Source organism: Lontra canadensis, unplaced genomic scaffold (genome assembly GCF_010015895.1).
Source record: "Lontra canadensis isolate GAN:19392208 unplaced genomic scaffold, GSC_riverotter_1.0 scaffold171, whole genome shotgun sequence".
Classification (NCBI taxonomy): Eukaryota; Metazoa; Chordata; class Mammalia; order Carnivora; family Mustelidae; genus Lontra; species Lontra canadensis.
In genome coordinates, this window is record NW_022631165.1 from 1,703,463 (window position 1) to 1,715,490 (window position 12,028).

Below are 12,028 nucleotides of genomic sequence, written 5' to 3' on the forward strand. Positions count from 1 at the left end.
GGGGGGGGGGGCGGGTGCGGGGGGGGGGGGGGGGGGGGGGGGGGGGGCGTGGCCTGCAGCCAGGGTCCCGCCTACCTGGGGTCTCCGGATGGGGCCGCACGCCAACACATGTAAACGGGAAAGCAGCTCCTTCCCTCTTTCTGTCGCTCAGCTTTGCGCCTGGGCCAGGCCTGTAAGTCCTGCCGCCACCGTGTGTCTGTGGCCAGGGCCGCTGCTGGCTGTCCGGGGACTTTCCAGCGGATTTGCATGTGGCCCTGCGTGCCTTTCTGTTTACTTCACTTCGGAGCAAGGGAGCGCCAGACGCCGGCTCTCTCAGACCACAGCGACGGGCATGCAGGCCCCACGGGGGCTGGCGGCCTGGCCACGGTCCCATGGGGGAGTCCCTGCTGGGGTCCCCGGCTGCCTGGACCGTGGGTGCTCCCAGCTGCTGCCTCTGGGCCTCGGGAGCGTGCAGCAGAGGGGGCAGATGGGCTGTGAAATCCAGGTCAGTGTAGGCCAGCCGCCTCCCCGTGAGCACCCCCCTCCTCTCAGCAAGCCCCCTGGTGCCGAGGCTGGAGCAAACCTCGGGCTTCCCGAGAGATGAGTCCCAGCGCTCCTCTGAGCTGTCTGGACCTTACCCCAGCCACGGTGGCCCCCATGATTTCCTGCTTAGCCTGGAGACAGCAGAGCCACTGGAGGTGGGGCATATGGACAGGCTATATTCCCACCTCTGTCCAAGGGCCTGATACTGCCCACTCCCAGGAACCTTGCTTCTCCCTGCTGCCCTCAAGAGGACAAGCCACTGGACAGCCTGGTCTGGGACACACAGCCAAGTCCCCTGAGTCCCTCCCAGCAGAGGGTGTGGTGGGCAGGAGGGCGAGGTTTCGGCCAACCTCTTGGGTCCCTCTATCTAGCCAGACCCCCATTGGGCACTGTGAGCACCTGGGGGGGGTGGTGGAGGTTGGTGCTCTGTGGCCGTGCCAGCTCTGGCTGACCGCTATCCCATGGAGGCCTGAGTCCAGAAGACTGGGAGGTTGGCATTACAGGGGACATCTGAAGGGGCAGGCAGGAGAGAGAGGAGGCAGTGGGGCAGGGTGGGCAGCAACAGATAGCTCCGGAGCACAGTGTGGGGACGCAAGGCTAGAGGGCCAGCCCCTCCCTGTGGACTTGGAGGACCACTGAGTGGCTCTGGAGTGTCTATGTGAGGGAGCTGGGCCGGGGCCCAGAGGAGAAGGTGCAGGAGCCAGCCACGGGCTTTACATATACTGGGTGGGCACAGAGTGTGTCTCTTGCCTGCTCCCACAGGGCGGGAGGCTCAGCATGGAACCACAGCGTGGGCCCAGCCTGCCACACCCCTCCCGCCCCACAGGAGCGAGACCAGCTGACCTCCTCGGGACCTGCTGAGTCCGGTTCTGACTGCCGAGCTGGGTGGTGGGTGACGAACCTCTGGTGTGGCAAGGGGGCTGCTGCTCGCTGGTCTCCAGGGTAGAGAACACTTGGGTGCCTGGTGTGTGGCCCTCCTCCTGCAGGGGGTGCCTGCCTCGAAGCTGGGGTGGCTACAGCTGACTGGGGGCCAGAGCAGGAGACCCTGACACTGGGAGAGGCCCTGGGGAGGTGGGCACTGCCCCTGCGAAGGAGCAGCTCCCCCTAGCCGACACGCATTCTGGAGGGCTCTAGCAGCTAGTGCTCCGGGGGCCCAGGCAGGCCCCTCTGCGGGTATATGTGTGTGTTGTCGCGGGGGCAATTCTCAGAGGCCAGGAGGAGTTCCCCTGTACCTTCTCCCTGCCATCTCAGCCCAAGTCCTGCGCTGGGGCATCAGAGCATAGCCCCTGTTTCCAGAGTAGGGGGCCTGCCCAAGCTCAGGAGTCAGGGCTCTCACCTCCTGCTCCTGCCTGAAAATGGCTTGACCTGTGTGATGAGGCTGAGTGCTGGGCCCCAGGTGCGTCACTGACAGGCTCTCTGGGGCGTGGCCGCTGTCCTTCCGCCCGGCAGACTGGAGCAGCACCCCCATTGCCACACCAGAGGTTCGTCACCCACCACCCAGCTCGGCAGTAGGCCGATCGCACCTACCCTGACAAGAAAGGGGCATGGGGCTTGATCCCACCATGGTGCCACACCACCAACCAGCCAAGGCCCCCGGACACTTGCCCTCCGACCCAGAGGACCCGACGGAGTGCCTTGAGGGCTCTCCACCTCTGGGGCGGAGTTGGTGGCTTTTCTACGGGGCTAGGCCTTGAAGGAAGGTGAAGTGCCTGCCGCCTGCCTACACCCAGGGCCTCCTCCCTCCCTCGGGGCTGTGCACACCTGGGGCGGGCGGGAGGGAGGGGAAGGGACTTTGCCCACACGGCCGGCTCCTGTCCTCCGGTCGGGCCTAGTGGCGGAGAGGCCAGGGTGCCCATCGTGGACCAGCCAGAGCAGGGCGTCTGACAGGGGCCGAGGCCACCATCTCTGAAGCCCCTCCCTCGTGGGCCCCCCCCCAACAGGAGACGCGGCCGGAGGACCCTAGACTCCTCTAGAGCATGAGCTCTGGCAAGAAGGCCCGCTACAACCGCTTCTCGGGGGGCCCTGCCGACCTTCCCGCCGCAGACGCCACAGCCGCGGTAAGAGCGGACCTCATGGCTGTGGGCTCCCCAGCTTCCAAAGCTGTCCCCTCCCCACCCCGGGGGCCCGTGGGAGGGCCGGGCGGGCGTATCGGTGATGTGTCCCTGTGTACATGCACGCGGGAACATCGGTAGGAGAGTGTGTCCGTGCGCACTCCTGTGTGTGTCCCCGTCTTCTCTGGGGCTCGGTGCCAAAGTCTCCTGCATTCTCCCTCCAGACCAGAATGGAAACGACCTTTGGGCCTGCCTTTTCTGCCGTCACCACCATCACGAAAGGTGAGCCTGCGAACCCAGGCCTCTCTGGGCTGTGCAGAACCTGGGGGCCCCAGATTCCTGCCAGCCAGGGTCCCGCAGGGGTGGCAGTTGGGGGGCCTGGTGCTGGAGAGTGGGCCGGAGTCCGCAGGCCGGTTCCTGGCTCCTCCTCCACACTGCCGCCCCCGCCCCTTCCCCAGGGCCTTCTCCATTCCCTGTTTGTGGGGCGGGGGCTGCCCAGACTTCGCCAGCACCCCCACCCACCTTCCCTTGTTCTGGTGAGCCCCAGGTCATCCCCGCCCCAGGCTCCTAGCAGCCCCCCAAAAGGCCAGGGCTGGGGAGCACAGGGGGCATGGGTGGGTGACAAGTACTCACAGGAATCCTTTCCACAGCCAGGTCCCACCACCGGCTGTGTGTTCAAGGCCCTCAGGAGCTAATGTTCCCGAGTGCCCGGGGGTGGGCTGTGTGGCCCCTCCTCGTGGGGCTGGGCAGACTTCAGTGTGTGTCCTGCTGGTTCCCTGCGCTACTCTTGCTCTGCAGCTGGGGTCTCCGCTTGCCCGAGCTTCCTCCGGCGGGTGGTGCCTGTGCTCACACCAGCTCCTTCGCCACGCGTGACCCAGCCAGACGCTCTGAAAGTGCCTTTTCTTCTTCGGTGTTCTCTTCTGAAAAAAAGAAGTGCATGTCCCCTCTCATCCCATCACCCAAGGCGCTCTCCTGAACGCCTCAGCCCTTTCCAGAAGCAGCCCAGCTCCCCAGCCTGGCGTCCGCAGCTCCCAGGCTCTCGCCCCACCATCCAGTCCCCCTGTGGAGGAGATGGGTCGGAGATGGGTCGAGCCGGGCGTGAACAATGGCTTCACCTGGCCCCTCACCTTACGGATAGGGAAACACAGCAGCTGCTCAAAGCCTGAATCGTGACCCCAGGTCTTTGGGGCTGCTTGTGATGTCTGGGTCTGGCTGGGACCTGAGGCTGGTGCCTGCAGGGCCTGTGAGGAAGGTTCTCGGGCTCCCACGAGGACCCCTCACCAACACCTTCGATGGAGTGCTCTGAGAAGGCCTGAGGCTGGTTTCAGGTTCTGGGCAGGGGAACAGGTGGAAGTTTCGTGGACCCCAACAGTGGGCTGTCTCCCTGTCCCCACCACACACCAGCCAAGGGGCCTCAGACCTCTCTGTCCCTCCGTTTTCCCCCTCGTGAGTCTCTCAGAGCCCTCCGCCCCCAGCAGGGTTTCCTCAAGGGCCAAAGCTCCCAGCAAGCGGCCACAGGTGTGATCACTCAGGTGCTGGCCTCGCGCCTCCGCCGGGCGCAGGGTGACCCCGGGATCGGGCTGGGTGTGGGAGCTGGCAGAGGCAGAGAGAAGAGCCCCCCACCCTCTGTTCAGCCTGCCCAGGGATCTGAGTCTCAGGGGCTGCTCCGTTCTTGGGCCCCCTGGGCTCTAGCTAGGGACTCAGGCCAGCTCATGCTCTTGACCTTGCCCTATATAGCCCCCTGGCTGGGGGCAGTGACTTCCCAGCTGCCCACCAGCCCAGCCCCAGCCTAGTAGCCCTCAGGTCGAGGAGGAGACGGTGGTAGTGCGTGGAGGCAGGGAGACCTCCTGGAGAGGACTAGCTCCATGTTGGGTTCAGTACCCCCCACCCCTGCTGGGCCCATCTGTCCAGGGGGCCCACCTCCCACCACGATGGGCTGGGCGTGCTCCCGTGGCTAACACTCATGGCATCCCCGCCCTCTTTTCTGATCACAGCTGATGGGACCAGCACGTACAAACAGCACCGCCGGACGCCGTCCTCCTCCAGCAGCCTCGCCTACTCCCCGAGGGATGAGGAGGACAGCATGGTAGGTCTGTGCCGTGACCACCTCTCCCCACAGCCTCCCGCTTTGTCATCCTTCTCAACGGCCAAGTCCCAGGAGTAGCTGAAGGGGAAGGCTCAGCTGGGAGGCAGGCCGCGAGCTAAGGTCTGTTGGGTATAGTAGGCTGGGGAGGCTGAGGGCTGGTGTGTCCGGACACCCTAAGGCCTCAGCACCCATGGCTGGACTGCATGGAACAAAGCGGCCAGAGAGGGCAGCTAGGCCAGGTTGTGCAGGGCCCACAGGCTGGAACCGTGGGAGCCACGGAAAGTTGTCACGAGATCAGGTTTTCGTGTTTAAAGCTGCCTCTACTGTTGAGTAGAGAATGAGCGGGTGGGCTGCTGGGTGGAGGTGGGAGGCCCAAGCAGGTGACTGGAGGGTGGGCGGCCCGAGTGGGGCATGGGAAGCCTATGGGAGAGCCAGGGTGAGGAAGGGAGTCGGGGCAGCATTGGGCTCGCTGTTAGTGCCCAGGCCATGTGGCAAGGGTCACCACAGCTGTTCTCTGCCTGTTGGGGCCCTGGGCCCACTGGGGGAGGGGAGGACCTGCCCTGGGCCAGGGCTGGTTCAGGCCCTCCCACCACTCACCTGTCCCTGGCCTTGCTTTCTCCTTTCCCTCCGTGGGACCTCACCGGTGTCTGCCCGACGGACTCCAGCTGGTTCTCCTTCCCTCCCAGCCCCCAGACCCCAAGTCTTCACATGCTGGGCTGCCAGGCCTTATTTCCAATTTAACATGAGCAAAAACCGTTTTTAGTTATTTGAGCGTGCTGTGTGCTAGGCAGTGCCCAAGGCCTTCTCGAAGCACGAAGCAGATAGAGCTCCCTCTGGTTCTGCCTGCCTCAGTGCGCATGACACGCGACTCACCTGCGGCTGGCGGGGAGGCCGTTTCCCCAGCCTCCCGGAGAGGTCTGGGCAGGGGCAGCCGGGCCCGTGGCTGGGTGTGGAGGCAGGAGGTCTGTGGTTCGTGAAGGAGGCTTCTGAGTGGGAGAAGAGGACGGTGGGGAGCAGCTGCTCTTACAGGATCTCTCCTGGGGGTTCTAGGCCGAGAAGGGGGAGGGAACAGTCACCCCTACCCGGTGCTCCCCCAGACCCTCCCCCTCAGTGGCTCAGGCAGAGACAGGACCCGTGGCCCTGCTTCCTGCCTCCAGCATCTCGGCCAGGGTTCGGGGGGCAGGGGGGTGTCCCTGCCTTCCCTGGGAGCCTCCTCAGCCTGGCCTAGTGCACCTGGCTAGGGAAGCCAGATGGGCAGCCAAGCCCCAGGGGACCCAGAGCCCTGAAGCCTCCGCCAGCCATCCCTTTCTGTAGCCATCCAGGCGGTGAGGCCAGCCCTGGCCCGGCTGATGGAGGCGCCCCGTGTGCAGCCCACACTCCCTCACGGGAAGCAGGAAGCAGGCCAGGCGAGCGTGTCCTCCTGGAATTGAATAGCAGGAAGTCTCTCCATTTACACAAAGAAAGTTGGCAGACGTGCGCGGGTGGCCCAGCAACAGGGCCGGGACCGCCGGGCAGGCCCGGGGCTTGGGCACCACACGGGCTTCCCGGGCACACGCAGTGGCCCTGCGGGGCCAAGGGAGCGCCTGCCAGGACCGGGGGGCTCTGCCCTGCCCGCTGGCTGACGGGCCGCCTGCCCCTGTGCCCCGCAGCCCCCCATCAGCACGCCGCGCCGCTCCGACTCGGCCATCTCCGTCCGCTCTCTGCACTCCGAGTCCAGCATGTCCCTGCGCTCCACGTTCTCGCTGCCCGAGGAGGAGGAGGAACCGGTAGGTGTGTCCACCACAGCAGGGTGGCCCCTCGTGACGCGGTGGGTGGCGGTGGCAGCGGCACCGTCCCCCTGGGGCCTGGTGGGAGGGGGTGATCTGGCCTAGCCTCCAGGCCCATTCTTCCCACTTCCCAGCCCTGGGGCTACCCAAGACCGGCTCTGGGGAGTGAGGGTGGACCCCGCGTGGGGTCCCCTCTCTGTTCCCATCGCAGGTGGACAGGACTTGCTGATAACCCAGGGCCAGGGCCCTCGAGCTCAGGCCCAGCCCCAGGCCTCAGCAGGCCCTTGTTGGGCCCCCCTGTTCCTTCCCACACCTGCGTTTGCTCACCCTGCCCGGCCCGGTTCTAGGAGCCGCTGGTATTTGCTGAGCAGCCCTCGGTGAAGCTCTGCTGTCAGCTTTGCTGTGGTGTGTTCAAGGACCCCGTGATCACCACATGCGGGGTAAGGCTGCCCTGGCCCGCCCGGCCCGGACCTTCCTGACCTGTCACCATCACGAGGCTCCAGCAGGACGCCGGCCCCTCTGCTGTGCAGCCTTGGCCTCCGTTCCAGGCCTGGTGTGGCCGCCCAGCAGGTTCCCCTGCAGGCGACAGACCGGGGGGGTGGGGGGCGACTCTGTGGTCATGGCCCAAGCCCACCCGTTGTCTCCACAGCACACGTTCTGTCGTCGATGCGCTCTGAAGTCAGGTAAGGCCCTTCCAGACCTGGGCCCCACCACTTCATTACCCAGCTTGGGGCGGGGGGGGTCCCTCCAGGGAGGTCCCGGCCCACACCCAGCACCGATGGGGCCCCTGGTACATGCTGGCTTGTCCCGAGTCCAGCCCCCAGCAGCAGCCCTGGGTGCATGTGGGCCGGGCTCCACGCATGGGCGGGCAGAGCAGCGAGACCCACAGCTCAGGGGCCCCGGGCTCAGTGGCTGCTGTCTCTGGCAAGAGCCGTCCACCTCACCGTCCCAAGCCTTGGCACCCCAGGCCCGGGCTGGCTCCCTCTGCCCTGTCCCAGACTCCTGAGTCAGCCGAGAGGCAGCGTCCCCTCCTGCTCGCCCAGTGGTCACGCTTGGTGGCCCAGCTGTGCACTCCTCCTGTTCCAGGCACCTCAGTGGGGCAGGTAGACCAGGAGTTGGGGGAGGGGTCTCCCCGGACAGAGGTCAGTCCACCTAGCATTGTTCCAGGCCTGCCACATCAGGACTCAGTTTCCCACCAGCTGCTCACCGGGGGAGACAACCCCCCAGCACAGACTGGCGCAGCAGAGGGCCAGGGCCGGGGGGAGGGGCCAGGGCAGAGGGTGGGGTCAGCGTGTCCTCCCCTGCAGAGAAGTGCCCCGTGGACCACGCCAAGCTCACGGTGGTGGTGAACAACATCGCGGTCGCTGAACAGATCGGGGAGCTCTTCATCCACTGCAGGCACGGCTGCCGGGCGGCAGGGAGTGGGAAGCCCCCCGTCTTCGAGGTGGACCCCCGAGGGTGCCCCTTCACAATCAAGCTCAGCGCTCGCAAGTAAGTGATCCCCTCGGCCCTCATCTCCACTGCCCAGGGGTGCAGAGCGTGGGCCACTGGGCATTGAACCCCCCAAGCCCACCCCCGCACCCTGCCCCACCAGGGACCACGAGGGCAGCTGCGACTACCGGCCTGTGCGATGCCCGAACAACCCCAGCTGCCCGCCCCTCCTCAAGATGAACCTGGAGGCCCACCTGAAGGAGTGTGAGCACATCAAGTGTCCCCACTCCAAGTACGGGTGAGTGGGCGGGGCGGGCTGTGGGGGGGCCGCCTGGGGCTGGGGGCCGGGAGGCAGGACGGTGGGGGGTGGGGGTGGGGGGCTGGGCTGGCATTCACAGTCCCTCCTTCAGCAAACCTTTGTTGAGATCTGCTTGTGTGCTGAGCGCTGGGGAGACAGCCAGGGTCCCAGGGAGACGGACCCTAGCGGGAGCCACACCACCATCCCTGTAATCACAAACTGAGGTACAGGTGCGGTGAAGGAGAGCGTGAGCACCCTCGGAGCACAGAGGGCTCGAAGTGGTCGGGAAGCCTGCGGCAGGGGCAGGGATGGCCCTGAGGACTCACACATGTGTGCGTGGGAGCCCAGGAGCTGCGTGGGGGCCAACACGGGTGGAGAGGAGAGCCGAGTGTGGCGGGCCAGAGAAGAGGCAGGTCTGGGAGGCTGGCAGAGGCTGTGGGCGAGCCCTTGAAGAGCTCTGATTAGTAGCAAAGTGACATTTCCTTGCAAAGAGGCCTGCGAGGTGCTGAGCGGTTGCAGGACTCATGGGCAGGCAGCCAGCGTGGGGAGGACTGTGGCAGAGAAGTGGGACTCGACAGACATTCTGGGGTATGGGGAGCCGGGGAGGGCCCCACCAGGCAGGCCGGTGAGTGGGTGGGCAGGGCAGCCATCCTGTCCCTCCAGGTGCACCTTCATCGGGAACCAGGACACCTATGAGACGCACCTGGAGACTTGCCGCTTTGAGGGCCTGAAAGAGTTCTTGCAGCAGACAGACGACCGCTTCCACGAGATGCACGTGGCGCTGGCCCAGAAAGACCAGGAGATCGCCTTCCTGCGCTCCATGTTGGGCAAGCTCTCCGAGAAGATTGACCAGCTGGAGAAGAGCCTGGAGCTCAAGTTCGGTGAGGCCAGGTCCCAGAGAGGCGGGGTTGCAGCCCCTCCTCCTGCTCCCTGACGCCGTCTTTCTGGCCACTCAGATGTCCTAGATGAAAACCAGAGCAAGCTCAGCGAAGACCTCATGGAATTCCGGAGGGACGCGTCCATGCTGAACGTGAGCACGGACGATGGCCATGCGTGGGGGCGTGGCCACGTGTGGGGGCGGGGTTCCCGCCGGGGCAGGGCCAAGTGCATGGGGCGGGTCAGCAGGGCCACAGGACCGCCCCTCGGCTTGGGCCCTGACAGGAGTTAGGTGTGTTTGCTGGGGAAGGCTGCTGCTGCACCGCCTGTGCCCCGGCGCTGGGCCCGGCCTGGGGGCAGGTGGCCCACCGAGCCACAGCCAGCATGCCCTTCGCTCTTGGCCTTGGCAGGATGAGCTGTCCCACATCAACGCGCGGCTGAACATGGGCATCCTAGGATGTGAGTACAGGCCTGGGGCTGCTCCCTCCACTGCCCCTGAGCGCTGCCAGGCCCTCACTGGCTCCTCGCGTCTCCGCAGCCTATGATCCGCAGCAGATCTTCAAGTGCAAAGGAACCTTCGTGGGCCACCAGGGCCCAGTGTGGTGTCTCTGTGTCTACTCCATGGGGGACCTGCTGTTCAGCGGCTCCTCTGACAAGACCATCAAGGTGAGTGGGGTCTTGCCTCGAGGGTAGGCATGCGTGCAACCCCTGCCAGCTCTGGCCTGCCTGTGGGCAGGGCTTTCCCTAAGCACACCTACCATCCCCATTCCCACCGTGCTGCCCCCTGGCATGGGGCTGACCCCGCTGGGACCCACCCGCATGCTGGTCTCTGCAGGTGTGGGACACATGTACCACCTACAAGTGTCAGAAGACCCTCGAGGGCCACGACGGCATCGTGTTGGCCCTGTGCATCCAAGGGTGAGTGTGGCCACGGTGCTCAGGCAGAGCCAGGGATGGGAGACCCCGTGCTGCCACTGCCTGGGCCAGGAGCCGAGCCTGTGTGGTCACGTGTGTCCTCATGGGGCTGTGTCTACCCCTCCTGTGGGGCACCCTCACCTTCGAGCAAGGCTGGTGGCGCATGGCCCCTCCCACTCTCTAGAAGTACGTTTAGGAGGTGTAGCCCCAGCCCTGGGGTGCCTCGGGCAGCAGAGGACAGAGCAGGGGCAGGAGCTCAGCAACCACTCACCGGCCTGTAGCCAGAGCCTTGGGCGCAGCTCAGGAATAGGACCACCGCTACCCCCTCACCCCCAGAATAGCCCCTTCTAGACCTTCCCTCCTGTCTCCTGTCATGAGGCTCTGTGTTATGGACACGAGCGTGAGAGATGAAGAGACAGAGCGCAGCGGCTTGCCGGCCAACAGCGCTGACAGGGGTCATTACCTCCCAGCCCAGTCCGACACTTGCCAGGCAGGCGGTAGGGGGCCAGGCTTCTACTCCCAAGGTTCCCTCGCTGAGACAGGAAATCCGAGGGAGCGGGAGCAGCCCTGGCGCTGCCCTCACCCCGCGGCTCCGCTCCCACAGGTGCAAGCTGTACAGCGGCTCTGCGGACTGTACCATCATCGTGAGTGGGGCTGCGGCGGGCGGGTGCGCTCTGGGGAGCCAGGCCTGCCGCCTCGCTGGGGCCTGAGGCTTTCTGTCCTCCTTGCCAGGTGTGGGACATCCAGAACCTGCAGAAGGTGAACACCATCCGGGCCCACGACAACCCGGTGTGCACGCTGGTCTCCTCACACAACATGCTCTTCAGCGGCTCCCTGAAGGCCATCAAGGTCGGGCAGGGCACCGTGTGTCTGCGCGCGGGGCATCGGGGGGCTGCCTGCCCCCCTGCCCATGCTCATGGCCGCCCCCGCAGGTCTGGGACATCGTGGGCACTGAACTGAAGCTAAAGAAGGAGCTCACAGGGCTCAACCACTGGGTCCGGGCCCTGGTGGCCGCCCAGAGCTACCTGTACAGCGGCTCCTACCAGACAATCAAGGTGGGCCCGTGTGCCCTTTCCGGTGCCGGGACCACCCAGACCTGCCCCCGGGGGGCTCCTCCTCCACTGTCTCCTCGATGCTGGGGCAGGGAGGCCCTCATACCCTTCCCAGGGGATGGGTGGGCTGCTCCCAGTGCCCAAAGCCTTGGAGGCCCTGGGACCGAGGTGCCTGGCCTAGGACCAAGTGGCCTGAGCTTGTCCGCAGATCTGGGACATCCGGACCCTCGACTGCATCCATGTCCTGCAGACCTCTGGCGGCAGCGTCTACTCTATTGCAGTGACGAATCACCACATCGTCTGTGGCACCTACGAGAACCTCATCCATGTAAGGCGGACGCCCAGGCCTGGCCTCCCCCTGGGCCCCTGGGCCCCCAAGCCCGTGGCCCTGACCTGCCTGCACCACTCCCGCAGGTGTGGGACATCGAGTCCAAGGAGCAGGTGCGGACCCTGACAGGCCACGTGGGCACTGTGTACGCTCTGGCGGTCATCTCCACACCAGACCAGACCAAAGTCTTCAGCGCGTCCTATGACCGCTCGCTCAGGGTGCGTGCTGGCCTGGCGGGCGGCGGCTGGGGCGGTGGCGGCTGGGGCGGGTGTCTGGGCCCAGCTGGGCGCTCACGCTCCACACGCCCCCAGGTCTGGAGTATGGACAACATGATCTGCACGCAGACCTTGCTGCGTCACCAAGGCAGCGTGACTGCACTGGCCGTGTCGCGGGGCCGGCTCTTCTCGGGCGCTGTGGATAGCACTGTGAAGGTCAGGGCCTGGGCTCAGGCCTTCCCGGGGCGCTGTGCGCCGGGGGCAGGGGGGTGGGGGCAGAGGAACAGAAGCCCCAGGCAGCTGACACTGGGAGGGCAGGTGTGTGTGGCGGGGGGTGGGGTCACAGCAGCGTGGCCAAAGGATCACCTGAACCAGAGCCCTTCCTCTGCAGGTCTGGACGTGCTGACAGAATGCAGGGCCATCTTGGCTTCCTCCTAACCTCCCAGGCCGGTCCCCACCAGGCTGACCATGGGAGGGGTCTCGGGGAG

At 65.9% G+C, this 12,028-nt stretch overlaps 1 protein-coding gene across 4 annotated transcripts in view; it reads left to right on the plus strand.

Annotated features, from left to right (window-relative positions):
• TRAF7 (TNF receptor associated factor 7) overlaps positions 1–12,023 on the plus strand; it is a 16,755-nt gene extending 4,732 nt beyond the window's left edge. Inside the window, exons 1-21 of one of the 4 annotated variants that reach the window (XM_032846139.1) lie at positions 364–484; positions 2,463–2,579; positions 2,798–2,855; positions 4,568–4,659; positions 6,309–6,425; positions 6,773–6,865; positions 7,075–7,108; positions 7,733–7,916; positions 8,020–8,154; positions 8,818–9,035; positions 9,111–9,184; positions 9,441–9,489; positions 9,569–9,696; positions 9,866–9,948; positions 10,550–10,589; positions 10,678–10,794; positions 10,878–11,000; positions 11,206–11,325; positions 11,412–11,543; positions 11,637–11,756; positions 11,932–12,023. In XM_032846139.1, coding sequence (XP_032702030.1) covers positions 2,499–2,579; positions 2,798–2,855; positions 4,568–4,659; positions 6,309–6,425; positions 6,773–6,865; positions 7,075–7,108; positions 7,733–7,916; positions 8,020–8,154; positions 8,818–9,035; positions 9,111–9,184; positions 9,441–9,489; positions 9,569–9,696; positions 9,866–9,948; positions 10,550–10,589; positions 10,678–10,794; positions 10,878–11,000; positions 11,206–11,325; positions 11,412–11,543; positions 11,637–11,756; positions 11,932–11,946 — 2,013 coding nt within the window. In that variant the 5' untranslated portion in view covers positions 364–484; positions 2,463–2,498 and the 3' untranslated portion in view covers positions 11,947–12,023. Of the gene's footprint in view, positions 1–363; positions 485–2,201; positions 2,223–2,462; positions 2,580–2,797; positions 2,856–4,567; positions 4,660–6,308; positions 6,426–6,772; positions 6,866–7,074; positions 7,109–7,732; positions 7,917–8,019; positions 8,155–8,817; positions 9,036–9,110; positions 9,185–9,440; positions 9,490–9,568; positions 9,697–9,865; positions 9,949–10,549; positions 10,590–10,677; positions 10,795–10,877; positions 11,001–11,205; positions 11,326–11,411; positions 11,544–11,636; positions 11,757–11,931 lie in introns of those variants that run through there. The other 3 variants (XM_032846140.1, XM_032846138.1, XM_032846141.1) reach the window with 3 other exon arrangements.
• The last annotated feature ends 5 nt before the right edge of the window (positions 12,024–12,028 follow it).